Source organism: Bos taurus, chromosome 10, assembly GCF_002263795.3.
Source record: "Bos taurus isolate L1 Dominette 01449 registration number 42190680 breed Hereford chromosome 10, ARS-UCD2.0, whole genome shotgun sequence".
NCBI lineage: Eukaryota > Metazoa > Chordata > Mammalia > Artiodactyla > Bovidae > Bos > Bos taurus.
Window position 1 is genome coordinate 11,640,910 of NC_037337.1, and position 21,159 is coordinate 11,662,068.

The 21,159-nt window shown below is 38.3% G+C and overlaps 1 protein-coding gene and 1 non-coding gene across 4 annotated transcripts in view; one reads left to right on the forward strand and one right to left on the reverse strand.

The window, feature by feature from the left end:
• Positions 1–21,159, forward strand: part of TXNDC16 (thioredoxin domain containing 16) — a 92,821-nt gene that overhangs the window by 24,632 nt on the left and 47,030 nt on the right. For all 3 annotated transcript variants that reach the window (XM_010808964.4, XM_024997677.2, NM_001205394.1), the window contains 3 exon segments: positions 8,559–8,680; positions 13,471–13,561; positions 19,081–19,231. In XM_010808964.4, coding sequence (XP_010807266.2) covers positions 8,559–8,680; positions 13,471–13,561; positions 19,081–19,231 — 364 coding nt within the window.
• LOC112448659 (U6 spliceosomal RNA) lies at positions 9,129–9,235 on the reverse strand. The gene has a single exon (XR_003037032.1). It is a non-coding gene; the product is annotated as a U6 spliceosomal RNA (small nuclear RNA).

Here is a 21,159-nt window from a genome sequence, read left to right on the forward strand (position 1 = left end):
ATTCAAGTTGTGTATCCTCTAAGTAGTGTTTTAATTTTTTCTTTGTGTATGCTTGGACAGTAAAATTTATTACTAGGCATTTTTTATGTCTTCTATTCCTATTGTAAATGGGTTCTTTTCTTCCATTATCCCTAATACACACATACTGATACATTTGTATGTGATTAGTAATCTACAGTTATTTATACTTGAAATAGAAAAGATTAAGGTTTTAGACAATTTCTTAGTCTCAGAAATTAGAGAAAGAATTGAGTTAGTAAAATCTTAGAATAAAAAGTGTAAACTAAGGTAATCCTACACTAAATAGTTATAGAACTGCGTATTTTTGAACCATAATGGCCAGTTAAATCATGGAGTTTTTTTTTTTGGTAGGACATTTAAAATATTCCTAAAACATCAGTGATTAAAAGTATGTTGACTTAATGGTCTATTAAGATTTTTCACACATTGATTTTTCAGGATATATTAATGACATAAACCAAGTGTTTAGAGTATAGCAGAGTTCTGTGTGTATAAGAAAGGAAGTGTTAGAGTCTAAAACTCTGAAGGGTCTTCGATGTTACCCTCCTTACGTATATACATGTAGAAATGCCAAGTCTTGGAATCGGCGATCACACACAGCAATAACAGCAGTCAGAGTAACGTGATAGTACTGGATTGCTTTATCCAGTTCTCCACAGAGCTGCAAGGTGAACGCTGTATTCTTAACATCTGTATTTACAGCAAGGTCTGGAGAAGAGCTTAAATTATGAATCTCTGAGTTTATATAGGAGCTGGCATATCTACTTTTTCCTTCTAGAGATAAAGCACTTATCTTTTTCTCTGGAATTTAAGTAAATAGCTTGGGGTGGGAGATAAAGGTTTCTGTCCCTAAATATAAGAGTGTAGCTCCAGGGGAGATAAGAAAGATTTTATTACCTTTGAATGGAAGCAGATGGCTCCAGAGAAAAGAAGACAAGATTAAGAGGAGACATTTTCCATCTTTGTGTCCTATCAGTTTTCATCTTCAGGAGAGCTGGACTGTACAGGAACACTGAGATATCTAGGAGAAATAGTCTTCTACAGAGGCATATATAATAGATATTTATAGCATGTATGCATTTCAGTTCAGTTCAGTTGCTCAGTTGTGTCTGACTCTTTGAGACCCCATGGACTGCAGCATGCCAGGCTTCCCTGTCTATCACCCACTCCCGGAACTTGCTCAAACTCATGTCCATTGAGTCGGTGATGCCATCCAGCTGTCTCATCCTCTGTCGTCCCCTTCTCCTTCTGCCTTTAGTCTTTGCCAGCATTAGGGTCTTTTCCACTGAGTCAGTTCTTTGCATCAGGTGGCCAAAGTATTGGAGTTTCAGCTTCAGCATCAGTCCTTCCAATGAATATTCAGGACTGATTTCCTTTAGGATTGACTGGTTGGATCTCCTTGCAGTCCAGGGGACTCTCAAGAGTCTTCAACATTACAGTTCATAAGCATTAATTCTTTGGAACTCAGCTTTCTTTATAGTCCAGCTCTCACATCCATACATGACTATTGGAAAAACCATAGCTTTGACTAGATGGACCTTTGTTGGCAATGTAATGTCTCTTCTTTTTAATATGCTGTCTAAGTTGGTCATAGCTTTTCTTCCAAGAAGCAAGCGTCTTTTTATTTCACGGCTGCAGTCACCATCTGCAGTGATTTTGGAGCCCAAGAAAATAAAATCTCTCACTGTTTCCATTGTTTCCCCATCTATTTGCCATGAAGTGGTGGGACCAAATGCCATGATCTTCATTTTTTGAATGTTGAGTTTTAAGCCAGCTTTTTCACTCTCCTCTTTCACTTTCATCAAGAGGCTCTTCAGTTCTTGTATGTATTTAGTATAAATATTTCAAAGTTTCACAAGAAACTGATGATTGGTTTATGGAAATGGAATGGGAAAGCTAGGATGGGAAGAGAGAATTGGAGGTAGACTTTTCACTCTTCAACTTTGCAGATACTTTTTGAGTCCTACAAAGTGTTAAAATGTGCAAAATAAATAAAATTTAAAATAGAGGTAAGATTATAGGTTTAGAGTCTAAGAATTCTTAGCTCTATTTTCTAAAATATATATAGTCAAAAAGTTTGGTAACTGTAAGGAAAATTTCACTTCCCAGCTTTAAGATGGCATTAAGAAAGGTAATATTTAGAAAAAGATAATATTTAGTGTTACTTCACTAAGTAACAATTAATCTTTATTTGTTGATTGAGAAAACCTTATGTAACACTCCTGAGGCAAGTCAGATAGAGATATAGGAGACTGAGGCACTGTAATCTCAAAGGTGGGCTTCCCTGGTGGCTCAGATGGTAAACAGTCTAAATGCCAATAAAGGCCATTTCCCCTACTAGTCATTATTGATGTCTAGAAATTTATCAAATGATCCAAAAAGGAAAGATTGTCTAGTGCTGCAGAGAAACACTTAAATCTCATTAACTCTTTATTAAGGTGTGCTAATTGATATTCTTGTGGCAATATTTAGTCAAATGGAAGGTTTCTTTCCTCTTAAGGTTAATATACTCCTGACAATCATACAGATATTATGGGAATTATTTTCAACTATCATAATTTCTGCTAACAGTTTATTTTTAACGCATTACTGCAGAGCCTGGGTACTGCGACTTTAGGTGATGTTGCTATAGAGCCTCTGGGGAAAGATCCTACTGGAGGTGTCTTCCTCTAAAACTCCTGAGCTGTGCCCAGGCTGGTCCCTTCTGATAGGTTGTGAGCTATTGTTAAATCCTTTATCTCTATCAGATTTGTTCCTACCCAGTATTGTCACCTGGGTTCCTGTTTGATAGTGACATACTGGGAGAAACTGTAATAAAATAATTACTTGTCTTAGATTTGAATTCCTCACAGCTCTTTGTTAATTTGGTAGTAACTAATATTATAAACACACATCCACCTCTATCACCACAAGCATCCTGTTTTGGTAGTAATGGTTGTATCCTCAGAGTGTGCCCTCTTATACACAATCCTTCTACCAGAGCATGGCATCGTGTGTGACATGTGTTATGTGTTCAGAAAATATCGGATTGGTGGAAGAATGAAATGGGAAGCTTCACTTTTTGGTTGTTAAAAATTAGAGGAGCAGAAATCTTATGTTACAAGCCTGTAAGATTATTTCTGGTGATAAGAATTTTTTAAGTGGTAAGCCAGTAGGAGAATGTATGCTGTTGCTGCTGCTGCTGCTGCTGCTGCTGCTGCTGCTAAGTCGCTTCAGTCGTGTCTGACTCTGTGCGACCCCATAGATGGTAGCCCACCAGGCCCCGCCGTCCCTGAGATTCTCCAGGCAAGAGTACTGGAGTGGGTTGCCATTTCCTCCTCCAATGCATGAAAATGAAAAGTGAAAGTGTAAGTCACTCAGTCGTGTCCGACTCTTAGCGACCCCATGGACTGCAGCCTACCAGGCTCCTCCATCCATGGGATTTTCCAGGCAAGAGCACTGGAGTGGGGTGCCATTGCCTTCTCCGAGAGGAGAATGTATAACATATGACAAAAAGACCAAGACTGATGCTTTGGAGAAAGATCCTACTGGAAATATCTTCCTCTAAAACTCCTGAGCCAGGCTGCTCCCTTCCTGATGTTTTTGAACTTTATTACTTGTTTTCTCAATTCACGTTTCACTGGCTTCAGTTTTTTTTTTAATTGTATTATTTAGAAAATGTTGAAGTATTTGGGATATTTCATTTTATACATGGATCTGCCTTGTGTAATATACAGTCATCCCTCAGTATTTGAGAGGGACTAGTTTCAGCACCCCCTAACCCCCCTCCCTTTCTGACCCCCTCTCCCCCATACCAGCATCCTCAGATACTCAAGTCCCTTACATATTAGCATACAACCTATGCACACCTTCCTGTAAACTTTAAATCATCTCTAGATTACTTAGCCTAATACAGTGTGAATGCTGTGTAAATAGGTATCATTATATGGCAAATTCAAGTTTTGCTTTTTAGAACTTCCTGGAATTATCTTTTTGGAATACTTTCCATTCACAGTTGGCTGAATCTGTGAATGCAGAACCCACTGGCCAACTGTAATTAATTTAGATAAAGTAATTTGTCTGTCTCCCCGTGCTGTTTCCCTCTTTTCCCTACTCCCTCTTTTTCATTTTGCCCTAAGGGTTTTGGTAAAATAGAAGGTAACAGTTCCTTTTTATTGAATTTTTTAGAATTTGAATAGTGACAGAACATAATAAAAAGTGGGGTTTTTTCCTGAAAAAAAGGCTAAGCAACCTGCTGCTCTAAAAGCAGGGTAGAGTAGACTCCTGAGTCCCCCCGCCCCCCCCAACGCCTTTTTTTTTTCTGACACCCACTGAAGTCTTGACCATATATTTTATGTGCCTAGTGGTTGTATTAGGAGAGTCTCAGCAAGAGTATGCCAAGGGAAAGGAAGGCCTTTCTGGGGCAGGAAGAGCCCCCAGGTCAGAACAGGCTCACGTGTTTTTATCGCATCTTTGGAGCAGGAAAATCCTAAGACAGATTTTTCCTTTAACCCATTTCTCCTCCTTGGGACTGGAGTAAAGGAGCACTGGCTCGTGGAATGGATCCTAGAGATCCCTAAGTGTCCGTATATTCTGGAAATTAACATTTAAAAATATATTAAAGTTAGGAAGCCATTGGGAATAATCCCAGAGATCATGAGAATATGAATGTCATAACCAAAACTAGGTTATTATTACCTCGTGGATCACTCACTTGCTCTTTGTGACCTGATGGACTGCAGCACACTAGGCTTCCCTGTCCATCACCAACTCCCAGAGCTTACTCATGTCCATAGAGTTGGTGATGCCATCCAACCATCTCATCCTCTGTCCTCCCTTTCTCCTCCTCCTACCTTGTGAATAATGACTCTTTAATAATAATAAGCTTTGGGACTTTAGACAAGATGACCTCTTTAAGTCCCATGACCTTTTCTACATAATGGAGTTAATGATAGTACTGATCTCAGATGGTTGCCATGAAAATTAAGCAAGACTAAGAGCGTACCTGGGTGTTCTTAGTTATAAACCCCCAAATCTGGGTCTGACTGGCTTAAGCAGAAAAGAATTTGGAGAGGATATAGGGATTCTCAGTCTCACTAGAAGGGTTGGAGAGCTGGACTCAGATTTATGTGGCTCTGAATTAGTCATGGTCATGACACAGAGCTAGTCTCGGGAGGACTGCTACATCTCTGCTGGCCATCAAATGCCACAGCTTTGCATTGCTGGCACTGCGGCTGTCGTTAGCAGTGTTGTCATTCCTGCCTTTGAAGCTGACTCTTGCTGCCACTGCTTCTGGAAATAATTCTGCACCGTCCCTGATTCTTTACATCACTGGCTCCCAGTTTAGGATGTCAGACAAGTGATTCTGGGCCATACAGCCTAGCAGCAGAGAACCTGGAAAGGCAAATTTACAAAATGATCAGCTTGTATGAGGGGACTTGGACTTTGCTCACCATGAAGACAGAAAACTGGGAATTTCTGAAGCAAGAGCGTCAGTCAGTCCCAAACTGATAAATTGCCACTACTTATAATATACTTAGTACTATGCCTGACATGTGGGAAGTGTCCCCCCAAACACTGGCTTTTATTAATTTATACTTTACAGTTTTTGAGGAAAAGGTTAGATTTCTACTCCTGGGTTTGGTTTTTGAAGCAAAAAAAAAAAAAAATTGCTTCTAGAGCAGTAAAGGTAAATGGATGGATGTAATTCTCAAGAAGAATTTACATGGCAGTCCGATTACGTTCACTAGATGGTGCCTCCCAGTGATTTTGAAATAACTTGAGGGTAATTCTGGTCTTGCTAGCCAAAATGTATAAGCAGCCAGTAACCCAGATTGCCACTGAGACTTTCTTGCTATTTATTAATTGCCTCTCTTTTTACCTGGCTTACCATTTATGAAAAGTGAAAGTGAAGTCGCTCAGTCATGTCTGACTTTTTTCGACCCCCTGGACTGTAACCTACCAGGTTCCTCCATCCATGGGATTTTCCAGGCAAGAATACTGGAGTGGGTTGCCATTTCCTTCTCCAGGAGATCTTCCCGGCCCAGGGATTGAACCCGGGTCTCCCTCATTGTAGGCAGACGCTTTACCATCTGAGCCACCAGGGAAGTCCTACCATTTATGAGGGGTCAGTAATAACAGTTTAGAAAGTTACAGGCAAAGTGTCAGAAAACCTGGGTTTGAAAATCTCTACCAGTGACTCCTGGTATGTCTTGGAGCATGTTACTTAACTTCTGAGATTCTTTCCTCTGTGTGTCTGTATATGTGTTCCTCTGTGTGTGTGTGTGTGTGTTTGTGTAATAAGAAATTTCCCAAGAATATTATTGAGAATTTAAATGTGCTAAGTCACCTGTGATGGATTCATTTTGATATTTGGCAAAACTAATACAATTATGTAAAGTTTAAAAATAAAATAAAATTAAAAAAATAAATAAATAAAAAGAAAAAAAAAAAGAAATGTGCTAAGTCACTTCAGTCATGTCTGACTCTTTGTGACCCTGTGGACCATAGCCTGCCAGGTTCCTCTGTCCATGGGATTCTCCAAGCAAGAATATTGGAGTGGGTTGTCATGCCCTCCTCCAGGGGATCTTCCCACCCAGGGATCTAACCTGCATTTCTGACATCTTCTGCATTGGCAGGTGGGTTCTTTACCACTAGTGCCACCTGAAGATTTAAATGAAAACGTGTGAAAATATCTAGGAAATAGTGAGTACTTCTCAGTAAATATTTCTTTTAAAAATAAAACAAGACCCTGGGAATTACAGAAATTTAAGTTTCACATTTCTTTTAAAAAGTGGAAGAAATCTGTAATGTGTAGGTAAATATTTAAGCAGTGTAACTTAGGGCAGCCATTTTAGGGTGCCCCTGAAGTTATGATATTTTTATAATATTGAGATGTTTGCCTTTTTCACTTTCATTTTTTTATGAATGCACTTTCTAAAGATGACGTGTGTGTGGTGTCACAACAGACTGAACAAAGAAGCAAATATGAGAATCTACCTGTCTTCTATTTAGTTCAGTGTTACAGAGATTTACAAAAGTGTAAAGTAATGCCACTCTTTTTATTAGACTTTTCTTTCATTTTGAAAATTTTAGTTATTTTTAATAAAAAGTGTTAATGTGCAATGGTGTTTATTTTTATTTTTTAAAGAATTAACATTTTAAATTGCTGTTTTAATTTCTGTTTTGGCAACTATTGATAGATGAAACCTACATAAATGCAAACCCATTGAAGAGCTCAGTAATTTTTAAGGGTATAAAGAGATTCTGAGACCAGAAAATTTGAGAATTGTTATATTAATGGAAAGTGCTATGTTTTTCAATAAGAGGAAACTATGATTGACTAATTTATTGGAATGAACCTTGGGCTTGCTTGGTAGCTCAGACAGTAAAAAATCCACCTGCAATGAGGTTCAATCCCTCAACGGGAAGCTCCCCTGAAGAAGGGAGTGGCTACCCACTCCAGTATTCTTGCCTGGAGAATTCCGTGGACACAGGAACCTGGCAGGCTGTAGTCCATGGGGTCACAAAGAGTTGGACATGACTGAGTGACTAACATTTTTGCTTACTAAGTAAGTGGACTCGGAACACCTTTCAAAATTCATAAAGTCTAGCTTAACAAAAATACACATACAGACAGAGATATGCATGTAGAGATTAAGTGGAATTTGTTGTTAGTTACAGAGAATTTATATAGAAGTAGAAGTTTTTAAAAGGAGATTCTTTTCAATGAACTAATGTGATCAGTTATTCTGATCTATACATTAAATGTGCCAGGTTCTATTCTAAGTTATTATGGAAATACTGACAAAATAGACAAAGTCCTCGCCTCAAGAAGGTAACAGTTTAATGAGAGAGGCAGGGATAAACAAGTAAAAAAATATATATGAATAATTATAAATTGTGATAAGAACTACAAAGGAGCAAATATTATGAAATTGAAGAGGAAAATGATGCAGACCTACTTATACAAGAGAGGCTTCTCTAAGTCAATGATTTTTAAGCTGAGGCGGTATATATGAGAAGGAGCAGAGGGAATAGCTTTCTGCAAAGAGAATGGTGTGTGCAAAGACCCTGAGGTGTTGCCTAAAGTAGGGTAGACATGAGGAATGGTAGAACAAAATGATGTTGGAGAAGTAGGCAAGATGTAGGCCATGCAGGGCCTTATAGGCAATGGAAAGAAGGCTTTAGTTTAGACGTGTGAAGAGCTCAAACGTGTCTATGGCTGAGAGGTTTGTAAGGGATTATTTGGCCAGAAGAGAATGTTAGTAAGTATAGTTTATATTGAGGTAGTTGTGATAGAGGATAAGCAGTTATTTCTCATAACTGTCCCTGGTTGATGTTCTCAGTGACAGAATAATGATTTCGAGAGTGATTTTAATTCAGTATTGAAATTCTTAGGTTCTTACTACTGAGAGTTTGTTCAGAAGATTAAATTTCTTTTTTGATTAGGTTCTTTAACTTACTCAAAATATGTATTAAATAACTAAGTGCCTATCAGATTTTTCTACCAGTTATATATGTTTGTTTCAGTGCTCTTCTTCTTTTTTTTTTTTTAGTGCTCTTCTTTTTAATGAAGTAAAATATATTACCACCCTGGGAGACCTTCAGAACATAGAAAATGCTCTAAAAGGGAAAAGAAACATTGCATTCTCATATGTCAGAGCCATTGGAACACCAGGTATTCATCGACTTTTGCTTTAATCTTTGCTGTGCATCTATGTTGAAGGACTTAACACAATGTATTTTAACTACCATCTTAATGTTTTAAAATAAATTTAAAGGATCTTTTACCATTACATTTTCTTTCTTCAAGTATGCAGCATAGTATAGTGATTGAATAAGAACTCTGGAGCCAGACACCTAGGTTAGACTCCCTGTTCCACCACCTACTTACAGTATGACCTTGGCATGCTCAGTTGCTTCAGTCATGTCCAGCTCTTTGTGACCCCATGGACTGTAGGCCGCCAGGCTTCTCTGTCCATGGAATTCTCCAGGCAAGAATACTGGAGTGGGTTGCCATTCTCTCCTTCAGGGAATCTTCCCAACCCAGGGATCGAACCCATGTCTTCCATGTCTCTTGCATTGGCAGGCGGGTTCCTTACCATTAGCGCCACCTGGGAAGCCCAAAAAATACAGAATGCTTCACACATTTGTGTGTCATCCTTGTGCAGGGACCATGTTAATCTTCTCTGTATCATTCTAATTTTAGTGTCTGAGCTGCCAAAGCAAGCACATGACCTTGCACAACTGATTTATTTAACCTGTTTCTTGGTCACTAAGATGGTGAAAATAATTGTGCCGACTTCTTAGTGTTATTGTGAGAACCAAGTGAATTTGAAAAAATAAAAAGGTTGCTGTCATATAGTAGGTGCTCTGTGTCTGCTATTACTGTTTTTATTTCCTAACAGTCCTCATGGTACCTGATTTAGTATTCAGTAGTTTATAGTATTTGGTAAATGTTGTTGACTGACTTGGCTTCCATTTTTATTTTGGTGTTTGCTGTTTATGACCTATTTTTCTTGACTTTTAAAAAGTTTTGACATCACCTTAGCCTTAATAGGTAATTTTGTCATAAAGAAATTTATAAATGTTTTATAAACAAATAGTAATTATGCTTTCATGATTTTTATGTTAATGGTTATAACTTGGACATGTTAGTATAAAATGTTGTTAAAAACATTTAAAATTGTATATGCTCTATGAAATAAAATCATTTATTGGAAAATTCTGTTTTTACAGACATAAAGCTTGATGGCTACATAGTTTAAACTTAATGTACATGTAAAATAATACCCCACAATCAGCCTATTAATTGTTTCCTTTTCAGGGCCCCTCAGGTTATTGTATTTTGTCCACAGTCTGTAATTAAAGTCAGTAAGAGGAATGAACTATACAGGGACTTACACTGCCATAGTGGAGCCAGAAATCCATGATTTATATTTTAACAGGATCAGTCTGACTTCTGGGTTTGGAATAGAGTAGAAGGAGCAATAGTAGAATAAGGGAGAAAATCACATAAGGAAGTTATCACAATAATGCAGGCAGGAGATGGTGGTGGGTGGTTTGGACCAGGGTATCAGCAGCAGTGGCAGTGGAAATACATTCAAATTTTAGCAGTAGTTTGCTAAAATTGTAAGAGGTACTGAATTTTCTGACATATTGGATATAGATTGAGAGAGATAGCAGAGACAAGGCTCTAGGATTTTGGCCCGAGTTCCCTCCCTGAATGGTGAAATTGCTAATAACTAAGGTGGGGCATACTGGAAATAGTTTGGAGAAGAAAGCTCTGCAATCAACTTTCGGACACCATACTTGTGAAATACCTGTTAGACAGGCAAGTAGAGATATCAACAAGGTAGTTGTAGTTGGATATTACTAGTCTGCATTTGATGGTGGAATACAGACTAGGGATATACATTTATGACATAAAGTTGTGAGACCAGAGGAGACCATGAAGGGAGTGAGGCTAGATGGAAAAGAGACTGAACTCATTAGATACTTCATCATTCACAGGTCAGTGGAGGAGGTGGAAGGAATGACCTGTGTGTAATGAAGTGAAGATAGAGTTTTAGTGAAGAGATAGTAGCAATTTTATCAAAGGATGCTGAAAGATTAATTAGGATAAGAACTACCAGTTGGCCATTATGCTTAGCAATATGAAGTTACCCATGCCCTTGATATACATGATTTTTGTAGAGTGGTAGGGATAAATGCCTGACTAGGGTATAAGAGAATAGGCAGAGAGCAACTGGAGACTGTGACTATGGAGTCTCATACAAGATTTTGCTATTAAGGGAAGGAGGATACGAGGCAGTGGCTGGAGCAGTATGTGGGGTTGAGTGATGAATTTTTTAGGAAGCGTATTTGTATGTTGACACGAAAGATCTTGTGGAAAAAGGAAAATACATTATGGAGAAAAAGGAAGGAAAAATTATTGGAACAACATCTTTGAGTAGACTAGGGTAGATGAAATCTAGTGAATGGGGGAAGGGGTGGCTCTTTGCTGGGAGAGTGGAAAATTCACCTATGGTATTAGGAGAGAAGACAGAATATTGGCTTCAATTTAGTTAAGGGGGCAGATACATACGATGCTGGGAACTTTTGGTTTTACTTAATTGATTCATTTTCTTAATGAAATAGAAATAAAGTGATCAGATAGTGTGAGGAAAGAAGAGATGAACCAGTTGTTTTAGAAGGCCTGAAAACAAAGAATGGCTGTTATGCAGCAGTGGTAGTTGATGTCAGTAATCTGAAGTGAGACCATGGGGGTGGTTATGCTGGCAGGTTCTTGTTTTCTTCCCCCAGTCATATTCATTTTTATGGGTGTAAGTGCAGAATGGGCAAATTGTTTGATTTAACTTGGACTGTGTTTTGGCTAGACAGGCGGGTGAGTGATTATAAAGACTGACCATGGAATTTAAGCTGGACTAGGAGGGATGAGAGGACCTAAGGTGGGTGAAGGACAGTGAAAATGGTAAGACTGTAAATTCAGGAAGGTTAAGGTTATGTACTAGATGAGTGACCCAGAGATGGAAGGGTGTGTGTGTGTGTGTGTGTGTGTTTATTTTTGGGGGGATGTGCTAGACATTGAAAATTTGGAGGATTTGCAGATTGATGATTACAAGCCTGAAGTGGGACAGTGGCTCTGAGTGGTTAAGGCAGGGCTGAAGAGAAATCACTGGAGTTTCCAGATAAGACCAAGGACTGAAAGGCTAGGATTTTTCAAGGAGAGCCTGACAGTGTGACAGAAGCTCATTTTTCATGAGATGAGGGGATTAACCCTGGGTGGGGTAGTAGATGACTCCAACAAGGCAGAGTGGTGAGTGGAATAATCTGATGAAATGTGATTCCAGTGATAGAAGATTCGGTCAGGGAGGGGAAGATAACTACCTGGAAATGGCAGTGAGAAAAAAAAGGAAAATAAGATATGGAAATGAAGAAGTTGTCAAAGGAATGCTTTAAGAAAATTTCCCCGAACTGAGGGATTTGAGCCTCCAAATTACAAGGGTTCACTGAATCCCAGCAGATGACACCATCCTTATGGCAGAAGCAAGGAAGAACTAAAGGGCCTCATGATGAAAGTGAAAGAGGAGAGAACATTTGAAAAATGAAGATCATGGCATCTGGTCCCACCACTTCATTGCAAATAGATGGGGAAACAGTGGAAACAGTGAGAGACTTTATTTTTGGGGGCTCCAAAATCACTGCAGATGGTGACTGCAGCCATGAAATTCAAAGACGCTTGCTCCTTGGAAGAAAAACTATGACCAACCTAGATAGCATATTAGAAAGCGTTACTTTGCTGACAAAGGTCCATCTAGTCAAAGCTATAGTTTTTTCCAGTAGTCATGTATGGATGTGAGTTGGACTATAAAGAAAGCTGAGTGCCAAAGAATTGATATTTTTGAACTGTGGTGTTGGAGAAGACTCTTGCAAGTCTCTTGGTCTGCAAGGAAATCCAACCAGTCAATCCTAAAGGAAATCAGTCCTGAATATTCATTGGAAGGACTGATGCTGAAGCTGAAACTCCAATACTTTGGCCACTTGATGTGAAGAACTAACTCATTGGAAAAGACCTTGCTGCTGGGAAAGATTGAAGGCAGGAGGAGAAGGGGACGACAGAGGATGAGATGGTTGGATGGCATCACCGACTCGAGGGACATGATTTTGAGCAAGCTCCAGGAGTTGGTGATGGACAGGGAAGCCTGGTGTGCTGCAATCCATGGAGTCACAAAGAGTCAGACACGACTGAGCGACTGAACTGAACTGAACAATATGAAAACTGACTATTGATCTAATAAAAACTAGAACTATATTGGGCAAATTGAGGGGATAGAATTGTGTACATTTGTGGAATGAGGTTTCAGAAAAGAGAGCTATTTATCATCTTTCATAGTGGGAAGTCAGTAGACAATACTAACACACACAAATAAACAGGAAATAAGAGTGTAAGAGTGTCATTTAGGGATTTGGAGGTAAATACCTAAAGAAAGAGTGAGAAAGTTGGAAGTAGTTGTCCCTTGGAAATTGGAAATGGGGTCAAGGGTAGAGGAACTGTTAATTTTAAAAATATACCTTATAGAATTGTCTCTTTTTAGATAAGAATAAGTTTGATTAAAAAAATAAGCCATAAATAGCATACAGACATATTCATATATAAAATATAACATATAAAAGTTGTGTGGTGAATTCATACTCTCTGCCCTACTACTGGGAAAAAAATATCACATATTTGTTGTATATCTTCAAGTATAACTCATTTTTAACTCCCTCTTAGTTCTGCTCTTACCTTGACTTGACTAGAACAGACTTTTTATAACTTCTTTAACTGCCTGCATTTTCCCAACTGGGATCCCTACAAAAGATTTTTCTTTAAACATAGTAGAGCATAAAAGGGTGTAGGAAAGTATTCAAATAGAATCACACAAACTAACCTCTCCTCCCTCTCACCTCCCCTCTCTTTTTTAGAGCACAGAGCTGTCATGGAAGCTGCTTTTGTATATGGGACCACATACCAATTTGTCTTAACCACGGAAATTGCCGTTTTGGAAAGTATTGGGTATGTATAAGACACATAAGTAAACTATTTTAAGTTTCACCTATTTCACATTACGTTTTCAGCATTTCTGTCGTACTTTTACAGCGTGGACTAATCTGACAGGAATCGTAAGCAGATGTGAATATATAAATGAAACCTGAAATCTTCTTCATTACTATCATGTGAAAGTGAAAGTTTCTCAGTTGTGTCCGACACTTTGCGACCCCATGGACTATACAGTCCATGGACTTCTCCAGGCCAGAATACTGAAGTGGGTAGCCTTTCCCTTCTCCAGGGGATCTTCCCAACCCAGGGATTGAACCCAGGTCTCCTGCATTGCAGGCAGTTTCTTTACCAGCTGACCCACAAGGGCTGTACTAAAATGAGCTTGAAGATACAGAAGTGATGTTAAACTAAGGTGAACCAAGACAATATGGATAAGCCACAGATGTGATCCCTTGAGTGGTCATGTGTTTAGAAATATATCTACCCCAGTAATCAGCTAGGGGATCAAATAACAGCTTTTATGACTAAGCTCTAGAGATTCTTTGAGAGTTCCATCAGTTACTATACCAGAAAAATCTTAAATATATTTGAGTACAATTTTGAACAGGTGTTTTCTAAATGTTTAATTTTCTTGTCTAGTTTCTAGCTTATAGTTGTAGGTAGAGACCTTCTTTGGACTCTTTATGGCTGGGCAACCTAGGGGTAAAGTTTTTCTTCCATTTAGTATATAGGAACACCAGTGCATTTGAATGACTTTTAAGTTTGGCTTCAAGATATTATTCAAGAAAATTAATCCAAAGCAAGGCAAAAGGGTGATTGTGTGACCCTTTTAAAACCATGCAAGAGTTTTTAATGAGTCCTCTTGCTCACCGCTCAGAAAATAGTGACTATTTGTTAAACCATACACAATTAAATCCCAGATATTTTACAGTTTGGTAAATTTGGATGTTAGTGCATAGAAAACTGATAAAGTGAAATGATTTTTTTCGGGGGGGGGGTTGTTGGGAGTGCATAGGCAAAGAATGAAGTACTTGCAAAGAAAATTTATTGCTCTGTACAATATCAACCAACATTCCTTTTCCCCTCTTCTTCGTATTCAACTGCCATTCTGCTAGTTCCCTCATTGAGTTAAAGAAAACTTCGATGCATGTTTACTATTTGTATAAGAATTAATATTCTTAACAATTTGAGAAACATGCTGGCAGTATAAAGCTCTATGATATTTAGTCACTGCATCTCAAGATACAACGAGCAGTAGTTTAGACAGCCTCTTTGCTACTGCCAGAGTAGACTGCCAGATTTCCATCTTGGGATGGGGGAACCTGGCTGTTCTCAGTCCCATGGTGATTCTGGGGTAGCCCCACAGTTTCTCTGAGGATTGTTTGTACTTTCTCTTCTGTTATCATCTTCTTTATTTTTCTGCTAATGAATAATTGCTAATAACAGTGACATGCTTCAAATATAGAGGGTTGGATATTTACCGGCAAGGTATGGGTCCTCTCATTTGTCTTACAAATCTGTTCAGCAAGACCAGACTATATGATGATCAATGACTAAACATGGTAGTGTTCTGGAAAGATTTTTGCTTGTCTCCATTTTTAAAATGAGAATTAAAAACACAGTTATTCTGTTTTTCATAAATTTGTTAGTATATGACACATTGGAGAGGTTTATTCATGGCTAACAAAGTGGTGAGGAGTCATACTTGGCCCCGATGTGGTAAGGAAGGACTGTGGATTCAGAATATGTAGTCAGTGGCTCAGATGGTAAAGAATTTGCCTGCAACGCGGGAGACCTTGGTTCAATTCCTGGGTTGGGAAGATCCTCTGGAGGAGAGCATGGCAACCCACTCCAGTATTCTTGCCTGAAGAATCCTCATGAACAGAGGAGCTTGGTGGGCTACAGTCCATGGGTTCACAAAGACTCGGACACAGCTGAGCAACTAAGCATATGACATCACTTCTAGATGAAGTAGTTAACTGACTTTGAGTTGTCACCTAATGGAGGAGAAGTGTTAGTCACTAAGTCATTTCCAAATCTTTGTGGACCCATGGACTGTAGCCTGCTGGCTCCTCTGCCCATGGGTTTTCCCAGACAAGAATACTGGAATAGGTTACCATTCCTTTCTCCAGGAATCTTCCCAACCCAGTGATCGAACCTAGGTCTCCTGCATTGCAGGCGGATTCTTTACCATCTGAGCCACCAGGGAAGCCCCACCACTTAATGGAGGAGAGATGAATGTATGTTTTCTTCCATCTGTTTTTTTTATTTCTTCTTTGCTTTGTTCATTCTCTCATTCAACAATTATCTGTTGAATGCTGTCTATGTTCTAGGTACTGTTCTTCTTGCAGGGTGATAACTTTGGATAATCTTGTATATTAATAGTTATGTTGGACCTGAGTATGTTTGAAATGGTTAAGAAGGGTATGTGTGCTCTGGAATGACCTATGTGAGAAAAGAAGAGGATGTATGTTTATGTATAACTGATACACTTTGCTGTACACCTGAAACTAACACAACATTGTAAGTCAACAAAACTCCAATAACAATTTTTTTTTAATGGTAAGAAAAGAAAAGGGTATATATGATGGGTAGTAAAAGAGGTAGCATTCTGTAGAGACACATGTACTTTCTGCTACCTCCCCATATTCCCTTCTTAAAGTATCTGTGTATAGGCCAAGAAGGGTGTTACCCCTACTTCATACTTATCACAGTCTGTTAAGTTAGAGGTGGCCACCTGACCTAGAGTCAACCAATCCATGGGCTTACCTGAGCAAAAGAGATGTCTTCTTCTAGGAACTTGGAATTGAACATGGGAGAAACTGGATTTAAAGCACTTTGTCTTGCTTGCTTGCCGGGGACCAGCCCCGGCTGATCCAGGGAATTCGAAGCGGGGACGGCGTTGGCGAGGATCAGGAAACAACTGCTTAATTAAACGTTTATTAAGGATATAAAGAGTGGTGAAATAAGGATAGCTCAGTGAAGAAATTCAGTGAAGAAAAGAGGCTGAAATAAGGATAGCTCAGTAGGAAAATTCAGTGAAGAAAAGAGGCTGAATAATTCAGCCAGAAGGTAAGAGAAAGAACGACATGGGGAAACCAAGTTTCAGTGAACAAGGCCCGCACTTTATTTTCCAAAGTAGTTTTTATACCTTAAGTTATGCATAGAGGATAATGGGGGAAGGGGTAGAGTCCTGCAGCAAGCCAGGCTTTCTTCCTGCAAACTTATCATATGCAAAAGCTTAGGTGATTTGCATCATCTTCTGGCCCAGAGGCCTGTTAACATTTTAAGAAACTTATTTTTCTCTAAAGGTGATTATTCTAAAGTCAGGCGCCAGCCTCCAAAAAGCATTAGATAAAGTTGCATTCCTACAGAGCAAAGGTGTGGTGGGCTATAACAAGAAAAAGAATTAACTCAAGGGTCCCAGGTTACAAACATTAAAGCTACTACTTACACCAATTATATTAATCAATACACTGCCAGGGACACAGCAGGTAAGGGATATGGAAACTTAGCAGCAAACATTGGCCCAACAAGTGAAAATCCCTTCACCAACACAATTTCTAATCAATCTTTTAACTACTCAAAAGAATCTGTGTTTAGACAGTTTAGAACATCTCCTGCCTCTCACAGTTGGGAGACTCTGAACAATCACATGTGGCTAGAAAAACCTATTCAGGCAAGCTAGAGGATTTCCAAAGGAGTTTGTAGGTTGAAACACTGTCACACCCAGGAATTATTAACTGGAGCTGTAAGCTAACTCTTTTTTCAGAGAGGTAGTGGGGGACAGCCCCCCGTAAAGTCAGAGGTGTAGGTGAAAGCACAAAGCAGAAAGTAGGCAGACTCTGGTTTTGGGGGTAGATGGAGGACTCCTGAGGCTTGATCCCGCCTTTGCGTATGCCGAGCCTCCTTCCTCATGACCTTTGTCATGGGCGGAGTTCCTCACGCTGGCTCCTGGCAGTGATAGAATTCCAGTTGAGCTATTCCAGATCCTGAAAGATGATGCTGTGGAAAGTGCTGCACTCAATATGCAATATGCACTCAATATGCAATATGCCGGCTCCCGGCACTTACTGAATGTTTTGCCCATGTAGAAGTAAAGCAGAAAGAGTGGGGAGCTAAAAAGTGTTAATGCAAAATGAAGGACCCTGAACTCTTGCTGTTCAGATCTGTGCATTTGTTCTCTGATCTAATTACTTGAATGTTCCTTGTATTCTGTGAGATACCCTTCTAAACTAGTAAGTTCCCCCTACCCCCACTTTTTTGGTTTCTGTTACCTACAACCAGATGATCTCTGATTAGATAACTTTCTAACATAATTTTATTATTTCATAAATTATGGTATGTAGTCCAGCCTAGCTGGGTCATCTTGCTCTCAACACTTCCCATTCAGTAATATGTGACTGTTTATGGTTTCCCTCCAAAAAGTTATGTACTTTGGGGCCTTGGCTATATTGTTCCTGTTGTCTGAAATACTCCTTAGTCTTATCTTCTTGGAGAAGTCATTCTCTTACTGTTTTTAATCTCTATGATGATCTTCCTTTCCCTTTGCTTCCTTCTCTTCCCTGGCTTGAGCAGAATGAAATGTTTCTTTGTTTCTCATAGCACCCTGTATATTATAGTACTTATGAACCACGTTTTTGTTTTCTTTTTTTAACTAAATATATGTCCTTTAGCCCTTGCCCCTCAAGGATTTGAAATATCTTATTCATCTTAGTCTTTTATATTTAGCACAGGGCCTAACATAGTAGGCATTAAGTAATCTTTGAGTGATCATTTCTTTATTCATTGAATCTATTAGATATTGCTTTGTAATGAAATTTAAAGTCAGTGAATCTTGGCGCTCAGTTGAAACATGTGTCAATAATTAAAATAACATTGTAGAAATAAAAATTTGCAGTATTTTGCCAGACTGTACTAATGCCATATGGAGATTTATAAAATGTTATTTTAATTTTGGCAAACCTTACTTACTGTAAGTTTATCTTTGAATTTTCATTTTGAAGGGTATGCCAAAACTCAAATTATAAGCCGCATTTGCTGGGTTTTCTAATATTTCAGACACAAACTCACTAACTCTCACAAAGTGTCACATGGTGTCTATCTTAAGGCATGTTTTGGCTGAAGTTTATTCAAAACAGATTTGGGTTTAAATTAAACCTAGAAGATTTGTGTTACAAAGCTTTATTTAGCATAGCTGTAGAAAAGAAACTATATTTTAAGGTAATCTCATTGTCCTCAAGGTGACAGTCTTTTATTTAAAAATAATTGTGTAGACCTGTCTCTAACCTAATTTAAAAGTTACCATATGAAACAGTTCAGGAAAAAAAATTGTTTATACATCTCAAAAATTCCTTTTATTCTCTTTTTTTGCTTTGGTCCACTTAATTTTGTTATACTGTTTTAGGCTTTTACCAAAACAGTAATCCAATAGCATGAGACTTAGGACAAAGAGATTTATTATGTCTTTCTGCATAGTAGAAGAATCACACATTGAACTTCAAGTTGGTCTGTCCCTCATTTTTAATTTGCAGCCCTGAGGATATAGAATATCCACATCTCTACTTTTTTTACTGTAAACAAGTCTTGGACTTGACCCAGCCATGTAGGAGAATACTGATGAAACAGTCACTGACTACACTGAACATTCATCGATTTATTAAGACAATGGAAGCACCTCTGCTGGTATGTGTCTTATTTAAATATGTTAGATAATTCGTATGTAAAATTTATTGTTTTGATTCATAGATATGCATTTAACTTAAATGAGCTATATCTTTTCCCCTTGAACATATTTATTTCATGTAGGCAGATTTAGGAGTAGTACCTTATTACAGGTAGATTAGAGGATAAACTGTGTATTCATAAAATGGTATTTTAATGCCTTGAAGTGTTGTTGTTTTGAACAACCCAATATAGCATTGTGTAATTATAATGATAGTTATAATAAACTGTGGAATTATTCTGTGGTAGTTACAATGAACTGTGACCATTCTAAGATCACAAAGATTACATCATGGGCTAAGAAAAGACCTCTTTTGTGAATGTTTTGATTCCTGTTTTAAAAGTTTATAAATATTTGCATTATAGAATTTTTGGTGTCTCACTTTCCTTAGTGTCAGACTGAAAGACTCTTAGACTCAGTAGCTGATCAACTGACTTCTCTCTGGAAGTTTAAAGGGTTGTCCTGAGCATATGTAAAACCTTCAATAGGCCTTCTCACTCATCATATCCTTTTTACATAAAAGTTGTGCATATGTGCTATAAATAATTCAAACAGTGCAGCAAAGTATAAAAAATGAAAAATTTTAAAGCCACCAATTCCCGTCATTCAAAAATGAACTGTTAGCTGCAACCAGTCATCTCTGCATCCACATAGATACACACAGATAGAGGGATGAATGGATTCATGGGCGCTTTATAGTAAGAAGCATCAGATTTAACCTTATTTGAATTTACTAGAAGAAAAAGAAACTGATAAGAAACTAGAGGAATTATGGAACTTTTGAGAAATTGTTTCATCATTAGAAGGCTGTTTAGGAAATACTGTCTTAAATGTTGAAATGATTATGGAAAACACTGAGAAGTGAAAATTATTATTTTAAGAAAACTGCTTGTTTTCATTTTAGATAATATTGATTTACTCCTTGGTGTAAAAGATGAGAATGTTAACTTCATATATTTATTTCCATCTCAGTTTCTCTTTACCCTCCAGATTTTTGTTTTGTGTTATTTTACATTGTAAAGGTTATAATATTTATATTGTGTTCTATAGCCCTGCTTTCATATTTAAATAGATTCAGAGCTCATCAGTCCCAGTTCTACTGGCTTCATTCCTGAGTTCTTTATTCTGGTCAGTTGTTATTGGGTTAGATTTTGACTTCAAGCAACTAAGAAAAAACAAAACAGTATATAGGTCTTTTTCCTTTCTGTTCACATGGGAGAGGGAAATATTTATCTTAGGTCCTTTGGGAGAAGATCCTCTGATTTTGGTTTGATCTTCCACTTCCCCACAAAGCCCTCAAAAGTTCATTGTACAGTTCTTCATCATTTCTCTCCATCCTCATTTCCTTTTCTTCCAGTGTTGGGATATTAAGAATTCTCAGGATTTTGTCTACTCACCAGTCAGCATTATCTATAAACATTAATAAAAATGGAAGCTGGGATTCAGAGTTTTTGATAAACTTCGGATGCATGATCATTGCAATTATATGCATTGTTTCACTTCTAAACATATGAAAATAGATGCAGGTTGGAGAATCTGTGTGTTTGTGTGTTAAGCAGATAGGGTTCCTGGACATTTAACTGTTGTAGATACATAGCACAGCTGCATCTTATTATCATGACAGGCTCATTGTCGAAACCCAGCAACTTGGCTGTGACATTAAGCCTGAGGATAAATCATGTGAAAAGAAATTGAGGCCCCTAGCCCACAGCTCCGGAGAAGGCGATGGCACCCTACTCCAGTACTCTTGTCTGGAAAATCCCATGGACGGAGGAGCCTGGTGGGCTAGGTCCATGGGGTCGCTAAGAGTCAGACACCACTGAGCGACTTCACTTTCACTTTTCACTTTCATGCATTGGAGAAGGAAATGGCAACCCACTCCAGTGTT